The sequence below is a fragment of the Loxodonta africana genome, chromosome 20, assembly GCF_030014295.1.
Source record: "Loxodonta africana isolate mLoxAfr1 chromosome 20, mLoxAfr1.hap2, whole genome shotgun sequence".
Taxonomy (NCBI): domain Eukaryota; kingdom Metazoa; phylum Chordata; class Mammalia; order Proboscidea; family Elephantidae; genus Loxodonta; species Loxodonta africana.
The window spans coordinates 48,103,907-48,127,328 of record NC_087361.1 but is presented as its reverse complement, the minus strand read 5'-3'; the positions used below and the strand labels follow the sequence as shown (position 1 = coordinate 48,127,328).

General features: G+C 39.0%; 1 protein-coding gene across 2 annotated transcripts in view; it reads right to left on the bottom strand.

Moving 5' to 3' along the window:
- JAM2 (junctional adhesion molecule 2) overlaps positions 1 to 23,422 on the bottom strand; it is an 88,158-nt gene that overhangs the window by 46,522 nt on the left and 18,214 nt on the right. For both annotated transcript variants that reach the window (XM_064273126.1, XM_064273127.1), the window contains exon 2: positions 3,300 to 3,365. In XM_064273126.1, coding sequence (XP_064129196.1) covers positions 3,300 to 3,365 — 66 coding nt within the window. The remainder of the gene's footprint in view (positions 1 to 3,299; positions 3,366 to 23,422) is intronic.

Genomic DNA, 23,422 nt, shown 5'->3' with positions numbered 1-23,422 from the left:
TTTGGTTAGCAGCCTAATGCTTAACCACTGTGCAGTCAGGGCCTTCCAGGGACATAAGACACTACCTCCTCATTTAAAACTAATTCACCAAAAAGAGTGAGTGTCTTATTAGTTTAATCATGTAAAATATTAAAATTCAGGATTAGAATCTCATGAACTTAAATAATTGTTTAAATGATTAGTTACTTAAGACCAAGAGTTTTGAATGATGGGTTGATTCTGATTATAGTATAGTTTTACTTGACATGCACATATAACACTCATTATATGCCAGGAACTATTGTAAGCACTGTATAGACAGCTCACTGAATTTCTCCAGCCCTGGTACCCTTCTTTTTTCTTTCTCTCTTTCCTTCAAACGTATTTCTCTTTGACCCCAAGAAACTAAGACACTCCAGAAGAGGGATCAGGCACTTGGGACCCGTTTCTTAAATGCTCCCAATCCTTGGTTTAAACAAGTGTCATATTTAAGAAATAGCAATTCTGGCTTCCTAGTATTAATTGTAGTCTAGGTCAAAGATCCTATGGAGAAAGAGGCCCCGGATAAGTAATGCATTATTGAAAAAGAAGAGCAAAGTGGGAGGCCTCACTCTACCTGATTTTAGAACCTATTATACAGCCACAATAGTCAAAACAGCCTGGTACTGGTACAACAACAGATACATAGACCAATGGAACAGAATTGAGAATCCAGACATAAATCTATCCACGTATGAGCAGTTGATATTTGACAAAGGTCCCAAATCAGTTAAATGGGGAAAAGACAGTCTTTTTAACAAATGGCGCTGGCGTAACTGGATATCCTTCTGCAAAAAAATGAAACAAGACCCATACCTCACTCCATGCACAAAAAACTAACTCAAAATGGATCCAAGACCTAACTATAAAATCTAAAACGATAAAGATCATGGAAGAAAAATTAGGGACAATGTTAGGAGCCCTAATACCTGGCATAAACAATATACAAAACATTACTAACAATGCAGAAGAAAAACCAGATAACTGGGAGCTCCTACAAATCAAACACCTGTGCTCATCGAAAGACTTCACCAAAAGAATAAAAAGACTACCTACAGACTGGAAAAAGGTTTTGGCTATGACATTTCCAATCAGCGCCTAATCTCTAAAATCTACATGATACTGCCAAAACTCAACTACAAAAAGACAAATAACCCAATTAAAAAATGGACAAAAGATATGAATAGACACTTCACTAAAGAAGACATTCAGGTAGCTAACAGATACGTGAGGAAATGCTCACGATCGTTAGCCATAAGAGAAATGCAAATTAAAACCACAATGAGATTCCATCTCACTCCAACACGGCTGGCATTAACAAACAAAAAAAAAAAAACACAAAATAATAAATGTTGGAGAGGCTGTGGAAAGACTGGAACACTTATACACTGCTGGTGGGAATGTAAAATGGGACAACCACTTTGGCAATCAATTTGGCGCTTCCTTAAAAAGCTAGAAATAGAACTACCATACGATCCAGCAATCCCACTCCTTGGAATATATCCTAGAGAAATAAGAGCCTTTACACGAACAGATGTATGCACACCCGTGTTTACTGCAGCACTGTTTAAAAAAAAAAAAAAATTTTTTTTTGATGGAAGCAACCAAGGTGCCCATCAACAGATGAATGGATAAATAAATTACGGTATATTCACACAATGGAATACCACACATCGATAAAGAACATTGATGAATCTGTGAAACATTTCATAACATGGAGGAATCTGGAAGGCATTACTCTGAGTGAAATTAGTCAGTTGCAAAAGGACAAATATTGTATAAGACCACTATTATAAGAACTCAAGAAATAGTTTAAACAGAGAAGAAAATATTCTTTGATGGTTACAAGAGGGGGGAGGGAGGGAGGGAGGGAGGGATAGGAGTATTCACTAATTACATAGTAGATAAGAACTACTTTAGGTGAAGGGAAAGACAACACACCATACAGGAGAGGTCAGTACAATTGGACCAAACCAAAAGCAGTTTCCTGAATAAACTGAACACTTCAAAGGCCAGCGTAGCAGGGGCGAGGTTTGAGGACCATGGTTTCAGGGAACATCTAAGTCAACTGGCATAATAAAATCTATTAAGAAAATATTCTGCATCCCACTTTGGACAGGTGCGTCTGGGATCTTAAACGCTAGCAAGTGGCCGTCTAAGATGCATCAATTGGTCTCAACCCACCTGGAGCAAAGGAGAATGAAGAACACCAAGAATACAAGGTAATTATGAGCCCGAGAGACAGAAAGGGCCACATAAACCAGAGACTACGTCAGCTTGAGACCAGAAGAACTAAATGGTGCCCACCAGACAAGGAACACAACAGAGAATCCCTGAGGGAGCAGGAGAGCAGTGGGATGCAGACCCGAAAATCTCATAAAAAGACCAAACTTAATAGTCTGACTGAGACTAGAAGGACCCCAGCGCTCATGGCCCCCAGGCCTTCTGTTATCCCAAGGCAGGAACCATTCCCAAAGCCAACTGTTTAGGCAGGGATTGGACTGGACAATGGGATAGAAAAAAGATGCTGGTGAAAAATGAGCTTCTTGGATCAAGTAGACACTTGAGACTATGTTGGCATCTCCTATCTGGAGGGTAGATAAGAGGGCAGGGGGGATCAGAAGCTGTCAGAATGGACAGGAAAAGAGAGAGTGGAGGGAAGGAGTGGGCTGTCTCATTGGGGGAGAGCAATTAGGAGTATATAAAAAAAATATAGCAAGGTGTATATAAGTTTTTATATGAGAGACTGAGTTGATTTGTAAACTTTCACTGAAAGCACAATAAAAAATTTTAAAAAATCCTCTGGAAAAATAGCAGTAGGTAGTCAATATTTGAAACAAACTTATTAAAGCCCTTATAAATATTTTTTTAAAACTAAAGTAAGTAACGAAATAATCGCTGAAATAGGCCACTTGAATTTGTATTGTGGGTTCTGCGATGTCAGTTTCCGTTGATCAGACCTCGCTGACTAGAAACTTTTAAAGATCCCCCATCTTCCATTTCATAAATTAGGTTTGCTTTTGGTGCTGACAATTTACGTAATAAGAAATCTTCTCTGTGCATCTGGTCTTTCATCTGAATGCCTGAAATTTCCACTGAGCAGACAGAGGACTCTTGACTCAGAGTTCTCGAGGTGGAAAGGGCATGGAGGTTACTGCAGGCAGTCAGTGTAAGCTGAGCGAGAACCTACAACTAGAAGTCCAGGGTAGACAAAATCACACGTGTCATCCTTGGGAGTTATTTAAACAATACGGTCAGTGAAATTCAGTAAGATACCATACCTTGGTACTCTACTGCTGTAATTACGTGATGGTGTTTTGGGGCAGAAACTCCACAGGCCTTATGATCTGAAAGAATAAGTCAGACAGGAGCAATTAAAATAGTATAAAAGTCCATTTTCAAGTATTTGAATGGGACACGACATTAACTGTCTTATCCAACTAACAACAACAACCAAGTCTGGTGACAGTTTTACACAATCCATCAAACATACATTTTAAAGTACCAAAATACAAAAGCAAAACCAAACCACACCTGCCTCTTGCATTTTCTCTATCATGGTTTTGGTCTTTAAGCATTTCCTAAATTAGAACCAATGAATGCATTTGATTCCACTACAGACAGCACGAGAGTCCCTGGGTGGTGTAAACAGTTAAATGCTCGACTACTAGCCAAAGGTTGGCAGTTTGAACCCACCCAGAAGCACGTCAGAAGACAGGCCTGGCAATCTGCTTCCAGAAGATCACAATCTTGAAAGCCCTATGTAGCAGTTTTATTCTGCATGTGTGGGGTCACCATGAGTTGGAACAGACCAGGAAGCAACCAACAATAATAACACAGACCTCACATTCTCAGCAACCCAATTGTTAAACAAAAGCTCATGTCCTTAATTCAGCTTAATACTCAGTCCAGTGTCATTGGAAAAAACAAACCAACCAGTTACTACTGAGTCGACTCCAACTCATGGTGACCTCGTCTGTGTCAGAGTAGAACTGTGCTCTGTAGGGTTTTCTATGGCTGATTTTTTGGAACTAGATTGCCAAATGTGTTGCAAAAGACTTCTTTAAAATGTTCAAAAGCAAAAATGTCACTTTGAGGACTAAGGTGCACCTGAGCCAAGCCACGGTGTTTTCAATCACCTCATATGCATGTGAAAGCTGGACAATGAGTAAGGAAGACCATAGAAGAACTGATGCCTTAAATTATGGTGTTGGTGAAGAATATTGAATATGCCATGGACTACCAGAAGAAGAAACGCATCTGTCTTGGAAGAAGTACAGCCAGAATTCTCAGAAAGAAGGATGGCAAGACTTTGTCTCATGCACTGTGGATATGTCATCAGGAGAAGGACATCATGTTTGGTGAAGTAGATCAGCAAAAAAGAGGAAGACCCTCAATGAGATGGATCGACACAGCGAATGAGCCAGTGGGCAAGCATAGCAATGACTGTGAGGATGGCACAGTATCAGGCAGTGTTTCCTTCTGTCGTATATAGGGTCAGTATGAGTCAGTACCAATTGATGGCACCTAACAACAACAGATCGCTGGGACTTTCTTCTGAGGTGCCTCTGGGTAGACTCAAACCTCTAACTTTTCAGTTAGCAGGCAGATGGGTTAATCATTTGCATGACCCAGGTACTCCTGTATCACAAGGTATTGCCACCAAAACAAAAGCTAATCATTTTTAGTGCTTTATTCAAGGGTACAAATTGCTTTACTAACGTATCCCTGACTCTGCCTATATCATATAGAAATGAGTAATGTCTTGTGCTTCTGACTATGAAATATTCTCTATAATGGATATAAAGTCTATATATGAAGCCATGAGAAAAATACAAGTAAAACATCTTCATATTTTTCCCTAAATCATTTCAATGATTTTCCAGGATGGGTCTATTGGATTCAAACAGCTGACTGACTGTGGTGGCTAGATGGCTAATGTGATCCAATAATTACACAACAATGATGTCAATGATACTGTGACTAATAATAATATCATCATCATCACAACCTTAAACTTATAAAAAAATTCCATTTTAAAAAGGAACTCCATTTCACATACTTTTTTTTTTTTTAATTCAATAAAACTCAGTGTTTAATCAGGGGAGGTAGGTATTATTATGACTTAAACAAGAAAGCAGAACCAGGATTAAAGCTTCTACTTCAATCTTTGATTTGTATCATTTTGTGTGATTTCACTTAATGGATGTCATTCTGTAGTCCAGTTTAGCAACAATGTTTAAAAATAATTTAAATATTAATTTCTCATAAGTATGCATCTCTAAAATATAAATGTCATGAGGACAAGAATTTTTATGTTTTATTTTCTGATATTTTCCAAATGCCTAGAACAGTACCTGGGGTAAAGGAAGGACTCAATCAATATCTATTGAACAAATGAATGAACCTATCCCTTACTGTATACTAACGAGAAAAGTCCAGTAAATTGGGTCACATCAAACTGATACTGATGAAGGATTCCTGAAGGCACGAAATTCTTTGGGGAAAGTGTTGTAAAGCATACAATACTGTATCAGTGTTAATTATTTCAAAATCAGAATGATGCAAAGAATTCTTGCTGGTTGTTTTAAGTAAATGATTTATAGTAAAACAACTCAACTGCCATCCTGAATTATTGACCCCCCCAAAAATATATGAAATAACATAAGGCCAAATTTATATCGACCATGAAAATCTAACAAAGGTTATTTCTTAAACATATGTTTCTATAATTTCCTAGAAATGATATTTCTCTGCTCGTCCTAACATCTGTCTTCTGTCTTCATATGATCTACTGACTCTGTTTTCACCAAGGCAAAATGATCTATCTGTTGCCAAATCTGATAAACACTGTTCAGTCTATCTTACTGGACCTCTCTATGGCATCTGATTCAGTTGGCTCCCTTGGAGTCTAGGATTCTCCCCTACTCTTCATCTTCCTTTCTGAGCCTGGTGCTTCATTCTCTCTCCTCTGCGGGTTCTTCCTCATCCTTGGTCCTGCCTATAGATCCCACATCAGCCCACTGCTTTCTGACTTGACTCACTCTCATTGACTCAACTGCCATTTATTTGCCATTTTCCACCCACCACTTAATTATCGTCTATTGAAAACTCCCAAATCTGTATCTCCAGCTCTAATCTCTCTCCTGAGATTAAATCCATAAATCCCTCTTTCTACTGGACATCTTCATTTCCCACAGGCACCACGAACTCATCAGCCTCTACCTTTGTCCTCTTCCTACAATTCCCATCACATGAAAAACATCACAATACACATGGTCACCCATGCCAAATGTTCCTTGGGAGCTGGTGGAAGGAGGCTCAAATAAATCCTGGTTGAAAACAACTGCCCTTAGACTTAAGCTGGTTTGAAGAACCAGGAATGGAAATAAATTCATAGACTGAAGGAGAATAAAGAACCATGAGTTCAAGGATTTCAAAACCTCCTATGAAATCAGAATTTAACTATGTAAGATGACCTATTATACTTCAGGGAAGAAGAGGAAAAACTTTCATGGGACATGATACCTTTTCTTTGATTTGTTCCTCTATATGCATATCTCCAGGGCTTTATCATTCCTAGGGAACATAAGCCACTCTGGAGACGTTTTTCTTCCTTTCTCTCTCTTCCTTAGAAAGCTGGAGAGCAAATCTGATCAGGCAATTAAAAACCTCAGCAATCCAGTGTCCTCAACTGTTCCCCTGTCCTACTCTGTTCAACTATTCAGGTTCTCTGTCTCTAAACTGCAAACATCTCCACTAGGGAAACTGGAAAACCTAGTTTCTATGTGAAGAATGTAGGATTGAATTGATCCTTTTTAGTGTCGGCTCTAAGTATACCCATATAAAGCATTGATTCACGTGGTTCAGTCGTAACAAGGTGTCAGGGGTGCCAAAAAGTAATTGCAAAATAACTCTTTTGCTTGTACAGTCATGTGTCGCTTAACTTCCGTGACACCTTCTGTGAAATAGGACATTACGTGACTTGGACGTTGTGCGAACAACATATTACACATAGGCAGTCCCAGGATTACAAACAAGTTCCATTCCTAGGTCTGTCTTTAAGTCAAATGTGTATATGTAAGTTGGAACAGTTAGGTACAGTTGGTATCCAACGTCAGTCAAGTGTTCTTCTTAGTATACGGTACCAGTGACCCCGTGGGAGAAAGATGCGGCAGTCTGCTTCCATAGAGATTTACAGCCTTGGAAACCCCGTGGGGCTGCTATAAGTCGGAATTTACTCAACAGCAGTGGGCTTCAGGTCTATGCATGAAAAACATTAAAGAAACACTTCTGGATACATTAAAACATCTTTACCATAATAATAGAGGAATAATAATAATAATGTTTCAATACGCATCACAAAGTAGCGCCTGTTTATTATTACGAACCATTGTCTGTACGTCAAATTTTTAATATAACAGGCTTTATGGAGGTTGGCTCTTAACTACAAGTTGTACGTAAGTCTATACATACAACTTATGTTGTCAGGGATGTAGTATATGCTGTTGGGTGTTGCCTGTACAGATGTTATGACTGTGTATTTCAAAAACCATAAAGGAATCTGTTATTAGTTTCTGAGGACTGCTGTAACAAAGTAACATGAGGTGGGTGGCTTAAAACAACAGAAATTTATTGGCTCACAGTTTTGGAGGCTACAAGTCCAAATTCAGTGTGTCAGCAGGGCCATACTCCCTGTAGACTCTAGGGGAGAATCCTTCCACGTCTTTTCCAGCTTCTGGAAGCCCCAGGCATACCTTGGCTTGTGGAAACATAAATCCAATCTCTGCCTAGGTCTCCACATGGCTGTCTTCCTTCCCTCTGTGTCTCTTCTGTGTTTCTCCTTCCCTTTTATAAACACTCAGATGGGATTAGGAGCCATACTGCAGTATGAACTCATATTTACTTAACTAACAACATCTTCAAAGATGCTATTTCCAAACAAGGTCACATTCATGGCTACTGGCAGTTGGGACTTCAATGTATCTTTTTTGGGGGACACAATTCAACACATAACAAGGTTCAAGCAATCTTTTTAATCTCCTTTCCCCCCTTTTCCATGCACTCCTGTCACATACTAGTTGTTCTTTCTTTTCTCTCCCTATTCCTCTGAAAACCTACCCCGCTTCCAGTATATCTTTCTTTTCTAGCTTCTCTCCCCTTTGATTTTACTTTACAGAGTCCCAAGGTGGAGTCCAGATCTTCGGAGAGAAGAGGAGGGAAAGAAACTGAGCAGGCCAAGCCAGAATCCTCTTTTTCCTTTTTATTATGCTTTAGTTAAAAGTTTCAGAATCCTCTTAAAACAGCTGGGGAAAAACCAGGACCTCAGATGTTCTTGTTGCATTATGACTACATTTAATGATATGATCCTCCCATATTTTTGCCAATGATTTTGATGCCAAACCAGTATTTTGTGAAACTTCTTTGTAGTATACTTTGAGAAGTCCTCTTTTTCCATTTAGTAATGTGTAAATTAGTGCCCTCAGAGAAGCTCCAAGTATGACTGGCAAGACTTGTGACTTTGAAGTACTTTACTACACTTTTTAGATACAAAAATGAAGACTCCAAATCCCTGAAAACCAGCTGAAGGAAAAATCTGGATGAAGTAGGAAAAGATGATCTTTGTTCCCTCCACATCATCCTGTCTTTGAACTTTTCAAACAGCACACTGCCTACTGAGAATGTTTATTTTCTTCAGTAGGCTTAGCTGTCCTTCTGAGGCAAATTTTAGGGTAATCTGAGGTCGGAAGATACTGGGTTGAATCACTTTTCCTCTTTGTCTATGTCAGTTTTTGCCATGCTAAAACTTCCTTTGAGTAAGACTTTTAAATTTTTCAAAAGGCACTTTAAAAGTTCCATGAAAAGTAACAGCAGCTAACTTTAGAAAGTTTATTAATTCCCTCATACATTTTGTATGTATATATATGTGTGTGTGTTTGTATCTAAAAAGAAGATTAGTTAACTTGGCAAAACTATGGAGGCAAAAGAATTATAAAGAAAAGGGGTTATTTATAACAAATAAGTAATATTTCTTGGTAGCTGAATATTTATCTCTGTGATGTTAAGCCTTGCTTTCTATAATTCTATTTACTTTGAGGTTCGTTTCATGTTAAGTGAAACTATTTAAAATGTGTGGTCATTTGAACTTATTTAAACAGGAACATATGGCTCCAAAGATCTGAATCTTTTAAAAATATTGTTTGTTTATTAAGATGTCTACCTTGTTTCAGTCTTCTAGTCTTAGAATTCTGTTATTTTTTTTTTAACTTGTACTTAATAACTCTTTTTATTAAAACAAAATATTGGATTTTATATCAATATTTTGTTAACAGATGTTAGGAATAGTTTCTCTGTTCACTGCTTTCTGGAACTGATTTTTATTTTTTCTTCAAATGTCCAGAATAAATTAAATAGTAAAATAAACGAAAAGCTGTCAAGTTGGCCTGCTGGTTGAGGTCAACAATTGTTTTAAAGTTAGCTACAAAACATCTTTAATAGTTATGGATATGTTCCAAAATCACTGGCAGAAGTTGAGAAAACGAGGTTAAGAGATGATTATTTCCATAATTGCTAACAACACTAAGTCAAGTTATTCCAGTCCAATGAAGTCTTTTGTGGTTTCCTGTCTGACCATCCCCCCCTCCCCCCGACCTTAAGAATAAATGTTCTTGTATTCCATGTTACTCATCCGAAATAATCTGGTTTTCCTTCAGCCAAAGATTAGACAGGCCCTTCAAACAAAACGAGACTAAACTGGTGTCATCGGTTGAAAATGTCCCCCCAAAAATATGTGTATTAACTTGGTTAGGCCATGAGTCCCAGGATTCTGTAGACATCCTCCATTTTGTGATTGTAATTTTATGTTAAAGAGGATTAGGGTGGAATTGTAACACCCTTACCCAGGTCACATTCCTGATCCAATGTAAAGGGAGTTTTCCTGGGGTGTGGCCTGCACCACTTTTATCTCTCAAGAGATGAAAGGAAAGGGAAACTAGCAGAGACAGGGGACCCTATACCACCAAGAAAGCAGCAGAGGGAGCAGAGCATGTCCTTTGGACCTGGGGTCCCTGTACCTGAGAAGTTCCTTGACCAGGGGAAGATTGCTGACAAGGAATCTTCCTCCAGAGCCAACAGAGAGAGAAAGCTGTCCCATGGAGCTGACGCCCTGAATTTGGACTTGTAACCCGCTAGACTGTGAGAGAATAAATTTCTTTTTGTTAAAGCCATCCACTTGTGGTAATTCTGTTATAGCAGCACCAGATGACTAAGAAAATGGGCACACCAGCCCAGGGGCATGGATGAGAAGGCAGGAGGGGACAGGAAAGCTGGTAACGGGGACCCCAAGGTCAAGAAGGGGAGAGTGTTGACACATCATGGGGTTGACAATGTCACAAAACAACACGTGTGTTAATTGTTAAATGAGAAACTAATTTGCTCTGTAAACCTTCATCTAAAGCACAATTTAAAAAAAGAAAAAAAATCTTAAAATAATCTGGTTTAAGTAAGAGTGAACACTAATTTTATACTACAACTTTTTTTTTTATTTACTATAAAAATGTTTAAATTAACACTTTTAATTGAAACAGATGAGGAAAAATTGAAATTCTATAGACATTTTTTGTTTGTTTTAAAAGTACAGAACAACTCGGCTAACTCAGAACTGAAGCCACTCCCAAAATCTACCTTTCAGACAAAGATTAGGTGGGCCTATGAAACAAACAATAACACACATGATGAACACGCTTCTCAGTTCAATCAAGTATATGAGACCAAATCGGCAATTCCTGTCCAAAAGCAAAGATGAAAAGGCAAGAAGGGATGAGAACTGAGTGAATGGACACAGGGAACCCGGGTTGGAAAGGAGAAGGGTGCTGACACATTGTGGGAATTGCAACCAATGTCACAAAACAATTTGTGTATAAATTTTTGAAGGCAAACCTAATTTGTGCTGTAAACTTTCACCTAAAACATAATTAAATTAAAAAAAAAAAAAAGAAGTACGGAACAGACCATACCATGTATAAAAGCAAGTTATAAAATTTATGGATATAAAATATTTCATATACTTTCGAAAGTAAAATTAGTAGCAATAGGGTTTGCCAATTGCTGATATAAAGTGATTATATTAACAAACATAAAAAATTTCACAGTGCTAAAAGTAACAAATATAATAACACCACCCAGTAATTATTTTGGATAGATATTTATATGGATAGAAATAACCCAATGAGGTAAGAAATAGGAGTTACATTAATTTCTTATCTATCTCATTATAATTTAACTAGATCAGGTGGCAGAGGAGAGAGAGATCCTTCTAGTCCCTCAAACTAGACATTCCAGCCCTTCCTCTTAATGAGACATTGATATTCTCTTTTAGGGGAAAGGAAAATCACAATAAAAGGGCACGGAGAAATAAAAAATGTACCTGACTTTAGAGCTACCGGTGGCTGATGTCCTGGTGAATAAACAACGACCTAAAGAATTTAAGGATGATTTTGACTGTGAATAAATTTTCCCCTTCAGAACCTAACATCTAAGTAAGATGTGACTCCACTGTGTTAATATCCTCATTTGACAGAGATGAGGATGGAGACTAAGTAGCTTGTTCAAGGTCACAACGCTAGAAAGCAGGGAATACGGGGATCCACAGTCTTCTTTCTCTCTCTCTCAACTCAGCGTAAGGGTTTGTGAGAAAGTGGTACCAAACACAGCACTGCCTGACAACTGCAAGGGCTTCGCATGCATTTTCGGGTTTTAGATCATAAATATATTATTCAGAGAGCATATTACAAACTGCCATTATCACACAGATAATGTTAATGGGCAAATGATGATGGTGAATAAACTAATTTGAATAAACTCCGTGTGTTTATTATACTGCACTAAAGTTTTATGCCTTCTATTTTTTTTTTTTTTGCTGGTTCTTTAATAATTGCAGTACAAGAGAGAATACTGGTGTTTAGGCATTAGGTATAAAATTGCTTTTAAGTATAAGCTATTGAAAAAAAAAAACCTCAAAAACAAACAAATGCATTGCTGCCAAGTTGATTCCAACTCATGGCGACCCCACATGTTATAGAGTAGAACTGCTCCATGGGGTTTCTTGGCTGTAATCTTTATAATAAGCAACATCATGATAAACGGAGAAAAGATAGAAGTTAGCAAGGATTTCATTTTACTTGGATCCACAATCAACACCCAAGGAAGCAGTAGTCAAGAAGTCAAATGACGCATTGCATTGGGCAAATCTGCTGCAAGAGACCACTTTATGGTGTTAAAAAGCAAAGATGTCACTTTGAGGACTAAGGTGCACCTAACTCAAGCCATGGTACTTTCAATTGTCTCATATGCATGCGAAAGCTGGACATGGAGTAAGAAAGACTGAAGGAGAACTGATGCCTTTGCATCATGGTGTTGGCGAAGAATATTGAATATACCATAAGCTGCCAGAAGAATGAACAAATCTCTGTCTTGAAAGACGTACAGCCAGAATGCTCCTTAGAAACAAGGATGGAGAGAGTTTGTCTCACTTTGGACATGTTATTAGGAGAACCCAGTCCCTGGAGGACATCATGCTTGGTAAAGTAGAGGGTCAGTAAAAAAAGATGAAGACCTTCAATGAGACAGATTGAAACAGTGGCTCTAACAATGGGCTCAAACATAGCAAAAATTGTGAGGATTGTGCAGGACCAAACATTTCGTTCTGGTGTTCATAATGAGTCAGAACTGACCCAACCACATCTAACAAGATCCACCAGCAGCATTTGGTGGTTACCTTGCTCATTCTAAATGAACATTTGGCAAGTTATTCCTTGTCAAATAATTTTTGAGATCAAGTATTTCGTATCATTTTCCTGAGTTTAATCAACTGTGGACAAGTAGATGAAGCCAAGTTTTGAAGCCGGGATCTGAATGCTGGTTCTGTATGACCAAGGTGTGAGAATCTGGATATCCCGAACTGAACATCCTAACAGCCTACACACACAGATTACTCAGGAGCCCTTTGGGGGCAGGAGTCCCTGGGGGGTGCAAACGGTTAACGCACTTGGCTACTAACCTAAAAGCTGAAGGTTTGAGTCCACCCAGATTCACCCGGAAAGAAAACCCTGGCCATTGACTTCCAAAAAATCAGCAACTGAAAACTGTAAGAGTTCAGTTCTTCTCTGCAACACGTGAGGCTGCCATGAGTTAGAGTCAACTGAATGGCAACTGGCTTATTGTTTTCTTTGGAGGCAGGGGATAATGAAATCATTATTTGACAGCCATTTGATATTTATAAAACCAATTAAGTGACATATGTAAGAAGATAAAACTCTACCATCTACTAAGCTCCCTCCCACTCCCCACTCCATGTGAATGTTTAATATTATTTTAAACTTTCTCTATACCTTCCGAGTTTTATTTCTTGGCCTTACTGAGTGAATTTCAGGAAACAGTGTAACATATCAAATGTCTTCATTTTTTCTAAAACACAAGCCTGGAGTTATGACATAAACTGTGTTTGGCAGGGATTGCCACGGAAAAGTGTCAAAGAGATTTCCTAATCTCACCAATCTGTTAACTTTGTAATCTACAAATGAAGTTATCTTTGTATCTCTCAAATGAAGACAGCACTGCTAATGTTTTCAATCTTCTTCTTAATTAGAAGACTGATAAAGTACAATGAATAGGCACATCAAAGGAGACACATGATTGACCAGGAATTTAATGAAGAGTAAGCTTTGGGACCCTTCTTTGCATAAACACTTCCCAAGGCCCTGGTGAGGGAGGGGGAAAACCTAGCAATGTGTGCACATTTTGTAAAATTTGCAGGAGTAAGATATTTTTGTGTTATTCTCCTTTTAGAAGGTCCTAGCCTAGACCCATGCCTGCACACAATTATGAGCTTCCTAGATTTGGCCACCCAGGAAATGGGAAAAAGAATGTGGCCTCCGGGGATCATTCTCTGATCATTTAACTCTTAAAATATTAAAAACTTTAGATGACCAGCTGCTTATGCTGGAGACTTAGCTCTCTATCCAGTTTCTTAAATTCTTAAAATATGAGACTCATCTGAATTTTAATTCTCAATTCTCCTGCTATATGACGACTCATAAAAACTTTAGCCTCTACATTTTATACATATGTTATGAATTACATTCTATTACCACAAATGCTTACAGAAGAGATTTGAAAACGAAGGGAAAACCTCCCAGCTTATTTTTCCTTTATGTTTCCTTTGATTAGTCTTCAGGAAGCCAAAGGAAAAAGAACCATTTAGTCGGAAGTGCAGAACATGGGAACAATGGTCTGGCATTGCTTAACTGCCATATTTCACATCTGTCAGGGAAGAAATTAGCTACCGTGATGTCAAAGGTACTCTAAATTAAAGGACTATAATTCCCTTTCTCCTTTGGTAAAGATACTTCTCTGACTCACTCTTCTATTTCAAAACTGGTCCCACGCATCCAACTGATTGCTAACAACAAAATGTATTTATCTACCAGATCAGTCAACTAGACCAGCAAAAGAAACGGTTTAATGAACATCTGGACACTTTCAAAAGGTCCCTAGGTGGCATAAACGTCTAAACTTGGTTGCCTTCTAACAAAAAAGTTGGCAGTTCAAACCCACCCACTAGGTCTATGGGAGAAAGACTTGGTGATCTACTTCTGTAAAGATTACAGTTAAGAAAACCCTATGGGACAGTTCTGCTCTGTAACACATACGGTTGCCATGTATTGGAATCAACCTGAGGGCAACGGATTTGGTTTGGATTGGATACATTCACATCAGTGGGGCTTTTAAACCTCATCCTCGATTGATCAGGAAATAAATTATGTGCTATTAGAGATCCACTATTAATTTCTGAAACTCACTCAGATCAAATATTGAAAAGGCAACAAAGGTATTTGGGTCCAAAGATGGTCTGTAAGAGTCTAATTGTCATAATATAATTCAGGTGAAAGGGCTGTTTGATATCCTGCATAGCATAGGAATGTCTGGATTTGTGACGGAATCAACCAGGTATTTGGAAATCACGTACAGTCAGTCTTGGCACTTCAATTTTTGATGATGTGGTATGAGAACTGACTACACACCCATTGGGATAAAGAGCGAAATAGTACTGCATCACCACCATCTTCACCAGCTTGGCCTTTTGACAAAATATCAGCTGAAATCAAATAAAAATCATTATTAAAGACCAGTTGGGTGATGACAGGGGTCTATTATAAATGAGATTTAGTTCTTTATTATAGATGGAAATGAATCACTTTTTGTCTTTGGGAAGTCACAAATGGTACAGAAGAAATCACTTGAACTTGGTGTGAAACCCAGTGCTATGAATTACTAGTCATATCACCTTGGAGGAACTACTCTTAACCTTCTGAGTCTCAGCTTCTCTTTCAGTAAAATAAAGCTAAAAATGCCCTCCTTAATTGTTGTAAAGATTAAATTAAATAAAGCACGTAATTATTTAGCCTAGTTCCTAGCACATCATAGGTTCTCTATAGACGTTTGTTTCTCTTCCCCCTTCTCTCAGTCCACATTGACCTTCATCCAATCTGGTGACCCAAATTTAGTGTTTCATAAATGATCCTAAAAAAATCGTGTATTAGGATGGACTACAAAATAGAGAATGAATTCTCAAGGGTTATAATTTTTTCTTTTCTAAATGATTAGCATGATTTCCCCATTACAATGGCTGCTTAGACTGTGTGATGGTTAGTTAATTTTATGTCAACTTGGCTAGGCTCTGGTGCCCAGTTGTTTGGTCAAACCTTAGTGAAGGTATTTTATACATCTGATTAACATTTATAACCAGTTGACTTTAAGTAAAGGTGATTACTCTCCATAACGTGGGCAGGCCTCATCCAATCAGTTGAAGGCTTTAAGAGCAAAATCTGAAGTTTTCCTGAGAAAAAAGAAATTCTGTCTCAAGACTGTAACAGAATCCCACCTATGTTTCCAGCCTGCTGGTCTGCCCTACAATCTTTTGACTTTCCGGCCCCCAAAATCATGTGAGTCAATTCCTTAAAGTAAATCTCTTTACATGTACATGGATTCTCTGGAGTCCTTGGGTAGTACGAACACTTGATGTGCTTGGCTGCTAATCAAAAGGTTGGAGGTTCGAGTCCACCCAGAACACTTCAGAAGAATGGCCTAATGATCTACTTCTGAAAAATCAGCCATGTGAAACCCTACGGTATAGAGGCTCATTCTGACACACATGGGGTCACTGTGAGTCACAATCTACTCACCAGCAACTGATAACTTGTATTAATTCTCGGAAGGACACTGACTGATCAACTGATACAGACCAGGAAGCCCCAGTTCTATCTCTTCTCTTGTCCTTGCTATGTGTGTTTGGGAAGGTTATAATCTCTTTGAGCTGTGGTCATCTGTAAAACATGAATTATGATCATGATACATTTTCTACCTCAAATGACACAATTCATCACATCCTCTCCCTGATACACTTTCTGCAATGGTGTCCAGGACAACATACTTTCCTGGTTTTCCCACTTAGGGCTCTTATCCTTGGTCACTTCCTCTTTTCCACCTTACTTGTTTCCTTAATGATCTGATTCAGACTCCCAGGTACTAAGAGCTTGCAAATTTTTATCTCCAGTCTAGACATCGCTTTTGAACTCAGGACTCAGATCCCAATGCCGATTCAACATCATCACTTGGAGGTTGAACACACATTTCAAGCTCAATTTTCAAACCTCATCTTCCCTGCTCTACCTTCCCCACCTTAGATGATTGGAATTCTTTAACATTCCACTTGCTCTCACTGAAAACCTTGTAATCATTCTTAATGATAATAGCATAGTCCACCATCCAATTCATCAGCAAATCCTATTGGCTCTTCAAAATGCATTCAGAATCTACTGCTATCACCCTGGTCCGAGCCACCATCATCTCTTGCCTGGATAACTGTTATGGCCTCCCAACTGGTCTTCTGCTTCTACTCTGCACTTCCAGAATCTAAGCTCAACACATTCTCTCCCCAAAAGAGATCCTTTAAAAAGCTAAGTCACTCTTTGCCCAAAACCTTGGACCTGATCCCCATCCTTATTGCCATCATCCACCCCCTCATAAAGGTGAAGGTCTTTACATTGGCCTAGAAGGCCCTACACGATCTATCCCCCATTGCCTTTCAAACCTCCCTTCCTCTATTCTCCCCTTCCCTCTGCTCAAGAGACACTGGCCATCTTGTTCCTCCTCAAACAGACCAGGCTCTGGCAGTTCCTCTGCCTAGGAGACTCTTCCTTCAGATGTCTCCTAACTCCCTCACTTCTTCAAGTCTTCGCTCAAATGATATTCCTTAATGAGGTCTACTCTAATCACCCTAATTAACATCCCAACCCCACCTTCACCCCACCTTTCCCTCCCCAATCCTGATTTCCTTTATCCTGCTTTGATTTTTCTTTTTTTCCACAGCACCTATCATCTCGTAACATACTATATATAACGGGTCTGTGCATTGAGGGCAATGAACTTTATTTTCTTTACTGATAATTCCAAGGGCCAAGAACAATGCTTGATATGTAGTAGACACTCAAGAACTATTTGTTAAAGAATGGACATGAAATTAATCGTGGAGAAGATGGAATGGAATATAAAGAGCTACACATCTTTACTTTTTTAAAATTGGGGGATGGGCTATACGACATTACACAATGGAGAATTCTGAAGCAGCCAATTTTGAAATTAAAAACATTTAGTTTATCACAGCATTACTATGGAGAATCAATTTTCATATTTTGCTGCAACAAAAAGTTAAGTATATGAATATATTTAATGCCACAAATGATAGGAGTCAACTCAGAAATACCATTCTGGGTAGTAACCTAAAATATGATTTTAAGAAGCCACAAATCACTGTTCTCGTTTTAAAAAAATCTTTGTCATTATACAATTAAAAGCTTAGTTAGTTAAAAAATTCTAATTTTAATGTCAAAGTGAGAGGTTTTACTTTTTGAAATAAAATTATCTGCTTTTTTAAAGTTTTGATATACAATTTAGAGTAGCATCATAATCAAATTTTGATCTATTTACAGTAACAGATTAATTTTTTGGTGTCTAATACAAGTGTGCTTTGTATCTTAGAAGTTACTTTTGGAGCAATACACTGGGGTTTAAAAAAAAGTTCCACAGTCAATTATGTTCTGAGAATGCTCATCTACAACACCTTACATATTCAATCACTCCCCGTTAAATCTTAACAAACACCCTCGTCAGAGCCATGTCTATTTCCTCAAGAACAAAGGACTCATTTATTTAGTCTTCCTTATCTTTCTCCACAGTCTTCTCTAGTAGGGGAGGTGTGGACAGGAGCATGAGAAGTTGTCTCCTCTCCGTTAAAATGGCTCCCAATCTTCACGGCCCCTCTCACGTCTCACCATCTCTAAGTTTGCCTGGGAAAATTATAAGACCTTCTCCAGACTGCCCACAAAAGTTTCTTCTCCAATTCACTTTGATAAAATTAAATAGAATTTTATGACTAGTCACATTTGATTGCTTTTATTGACACATTCTCTCCTGATTTGTGTCTCTGATGCTTCTTCCATGTGTCCTCTCCCTCAGTTCCTCCACTAAATGTTACTATTTCCTACGGATCCTTGCTGTAGTGGTGAAAACAGAAAGGCTGGTTGTTCGAACCTACCCAGCAGCTCTTCGGGAGAAAGACCTGAAAATCTGCTCCCGTAAAGACTACAACTTGCAAAACCCTATAGGGCAGTTCCACTCTGTCATTTAGAGTCATTATGAGTTGGAACAGACTTGATGGCACACAACACCACCACCACCACTGCTCCTTAGCATTTGTTTTTCCCATCCTCCATGTTCTCCCTGGATATTTTCTTGTGAGTGCACAGTTTCAACTAATGTTAATGATTTCCATAAGTGAATGAATGGTCAATAATATCTCTCTAGATCCAATTTTTGAAAATTAAAGTAAATATACATACAATAAACTGCATCTATTAAAAGTGTACAACTCATGTACACACTTGTGAAACTGCCACCATAATCGAGACACAGGACATTTCCAACATCTCTGAAAGCTTCCTTGTGCCCATTTACCGTCCATTCCTCCCTCCACCCCTTTTGTCACTACAGATTAGCTTGCATTTCCTAGATTTTTATACAAATAGTATGTACTTATTTGCGTTCACATCCAAATTTTGAACTTCTTACTTCCTTTCTAGAGTTTCCACAAACCCAAATCCATTGCCGTCGAGTCCATTCCAAACATAGCGACTCTGTTGGGTTTCCAAGGCTGAAAACCTCTAAAGAATCAGACTGTCACACATCTTTCTCTGGTGAAGCTGCTGGTGGTTTCAAACTGCTGACCTTTCAGTTACCAGTCGATTGCTTTAACCACTGTACTACCATGGCTCCTTAGAGTTCCCACAAATACATCCCAAAACAAGTCTCAGGTCCATTCTCTTGTTTTTTCCCCTCTTCTTGGTTGATGGTACTCATATTCGTTCAGTCACTCATATCTGTTCCTTCCTTCTATTGCAGGACTTACTGCACCTCCCCATACATCCTCTACTGCAGGACTTAATGGAGCCTTTAACATGCTAAGGAGCATCATGACTCTCCCAAGGAGGTATATAATTTAGAGAATGAAACACTGGAGTAGAATAAGACAAAAAGTCCAAGAGAAGACCATGTAGGAGATTTGAGAAGAGGCAGTCAGGGAAATAAGAGAAAAACTAGAGGAAAATGATGTCATGGAAGTCAAGGATGGACAGACTTCAAGGAGAAAATGTCAACAACCTCTGATGCTCCAGAGAGGTCAAGAAAGATGGTGACTGAAAGTAAGCCTTAGATTTAGGAATTAGCAGATTATTGGTGATCCAGTGATGGCAACTTCAAGGGCATGGGAAAGGGGCAGTTTACTGTGTGTCGAATGGTCAGGAAGAAAATGGAGATAATACACGTAGGCAACAGTGTTGAGAAGTTTGGTTGTAGGATTATGGTGGGCTCCTCACCCCCCACACTTAAAATTGTAGAGACTTAAGCATGTTTATAGCCTGTGGTGAAACAGCTGGTATTGAAAATAAGTCGAAGATCTATGAGAGAATGGGAAACTGCTGAAGCAAAGGACCCAAGGAAACTGGAAGAATAGGATCATGAACAGAGTAAGAAAGCAGTTTTGGCATACAAGAGGCACAGTCATAGAAACTTGTTATGCACAACCAAACACCTCCGGGATGAAGATACTAGGCTTGAAGGTGAAGGATCACAGACTCAGGGGACTATCTACATCAAGTGGCATAACGTAGTGCATGAAAACAATGTTCTACCTCCTACTTTGGTTAGTAGTGTCTGAGGTCTTAAGAGCTTGCGAGTAGCCATCTAAGATACAGCTAGTGGTCTCTTCCTGCCCAGAATAAAGGAGAAAGAAGAAAACCAAAGACTCAAGGGTGCATTTAGTCCAAAGCACTAACAGACCACATGAAGTACAGCCTATAGGACCCTTGAGACCAGAGGAACCAGAAGGTGCCCGGCTATTACTACTGACCTCTCTGACCTGGATCACAATAGTGTCATGGACAGAGAGGGAGAAAAATGTAGAACAAAAAAGTCAAATTCATTAAAAAAAACAAAAAACAGACTTACTGGCCTGATAGAGACTGGAATAACCCCCGACCCAATGCCTCTATGATAGCCTTGACTTGGAACTGCAGCCATTCCCAGACACCACCTTTCAGCCAAGCAACAGACAGGCCTATAAAATAAACAATGACACCCAAAAATAACGTGCTCCCTAGAAAAACAATTACAGGATACCGAAAGGCAACATTTGCCCAAAAGCATAGATGAGAAGGCAGGAAGGGGTAGGAAAATCAGACAAAAGGGAATGGGGAACCCAGTGCAAAAATGGGGAGACTGTTGACACAGTGTGAGGATTGCAACTAATGTCATGGAACACTTTGTGTACAATTTGTTGAATGGGAAACTAATTTGCTCTACAAACATTCACCTAAAACACAATAAAATATTTAAAAAAAAAAAAAGAAGAAGAAGAAATTAACTTTGAACAGAAGAGACCCCTCTTGCTTTGATTCAGGAGACAAATAGCTAAGGCTGAATATACAAGTATACCTCAGAGATATTGCAGGTTTGGTTCCCAGATAAAGTGAATATCACGATAAAGTAAGTCACATGAATTTTTTGGTTTCCCAGTGCATATAAAAGTTATGTTTACACCATGCTGTAGACTATTAAGTGTGCAATAGCATTGTGTCTAAAAAAACAATTTACATATTGTAATTAAAAAATACTTTACTGCTAAAAAAATACTAACCATCATCTGAGCCTTCAGCGAGTTGTAATCTTTTTGCTGGTGGAGGGTCTTGCCTCAATGTTGACGGCTGCTGGCTGGTCAGGGTGGTGGTTGCTGAAGGTTGGGGTGGCTGCGGCAATTTCTTAAAATGAGACAGGAGTGAAGCTTGCCACATGGATTGACTCTTCCTTTCCCAAAAGATTTCTCTGTAGCGTGTGATGCTGTTTGATAGTATTTTACCCACAGTAGAGCTTCTTTCGAAATGGAAACCAATCCTCTTAAACCCTGCCGCTGCTTTATTGACTAAGTTTATGCAATATTCTAAGTTCTTTGTTGTCATTTCAACAATGTTCACAGCATCTTCACCAGGTTTTCATCTCAAGAAATCACTTTCTTTGCTCATCCATGAGAAGCAACTCCTCATTCTTTAAAGGTTTATCATCAGATTGTAGCAATTCGGTCACATCCTTAGGCTCCACTTCTAATTCTAGCTCTCTTGCTATTTCCACCACATCTGCAGTTACTTCCTCCACTGAAATCTTGAACCCCTCAAAGTCATCCGTGAGGGCTGGAATCAACTTCTTCCAAACTCCTGTTAATGTTGATATTTTGACCACCTCCTATGAATCATGGATATTCTTTTTTTTTTTATTAGCTTTTATTAAGCTTCAAGTGAACGTTTACAAATCCAATCAGTCTGTCACATATAAGTTTACATACATCTTACTCCGTACTCCCACTTGCTCTCCCCCTCTTGAGTCAGCCCTTTCAGTCTCTCCTTTCGTGAGAATTTTGCCGGCTTCCCTCTCTCTCTATCCTCCCATCCCCCCTCCAGACAAGAGTAGCCAACACAATCTCAAGTGTCCACCTGATATAATTAGCTCACTCTTCATCAGCGTCTCTCTCCCACCCGCTGACCAGTCCCTTTCATGTCTGATGAGTTGTCTTTGGGGATGGTGCCTGTCCTGTGCCAACAGAAGGTCTGGGGAGCATGGCCGCCGGGATTCTTCTAGTCTCAGTCAGACCATTAAGTTTGGTCTTTTTATGAGAATTTGGGGTCTGCATCCCACTGATCTCCTGTTCCCTCAGGGGTTCTCTGTTGTACTCCCTGTCAGGGCAGTCATCGATTGTGGCCGGGCACCAACTAGTTCTTCTGGTCTCAGGGTGATGTAGGTCTCTGGTTCATGTGGCCCTTTCTGTCTCTTGGGCTCTTAGTTGTTGTGTGGCCTTGGTGTTCTTCATTTTCCTTTGCTCCAGGTGGGTTGAGACCAATTGATGCATCTTAGATGGCTGCTTGTTAGCATTTAAGACCCCAGACGCCACATTTCAAAGTGGGATGCAGAATGATTTCATAATAGAATTATTTTGCCAATTGACTTAGAAGTCCCCGCAAACCATGTTGCCCAGACCCCCGCCCCTGCTCTGCTGACCTTTGCAGTATTCATTTTATCCCGGAAACTTCTTTGCTCTTGGTCCAGTCCAATTGAGCTGACCTTCCATGTATTGAGTGTTGTCTTTCCCTTCACCTAAAGCAGTTCTTATTTACTGATTAATCAATAAAAAACCCTCTCCCACCCTCCCTCCCTCCCCCCCTCGTAACCACAAAAGTATGTGTTCTTCTCAGGTTTACTATTTCTCAAGATCTTATAATAGTGGTCTTACACAATATTTGTCCTTTTGCCTCTGACTAATTTCACTCAGCATAATGCCTTCCAGGTTCCTCCTGAATCATGGATATTCTTAATGGCACCTAGAATGGTGAATTCTTTCCAGAAGGTTTTCAATTTATTTTGCCCAGATCCATCAGAGGAATCATTATTTATGGCAGCTATAGCATTTTTTTTATAGCCTTATGAAATGTATTTCTTGAATAATAAGACTCCTTGGTCCATGGGTTGCAGAATGGATGTTATGTTAGCAGGCATGAAAACAACATTAATCTCCTTGTACCTCTCCATCAGAGCTCTTTTCAATAAGCAGTAATAGTTTGAAAGGAATTTTTTTTTTCTAACCTGTAGTCTCAACAGTGGGTCTAAAATATTCAGTAAACCATGTAGGAGACAGATGGGCTGTCATTCAGACTAGAATAAATTTAGTGTAATTCTTAAGGCCCTAGAA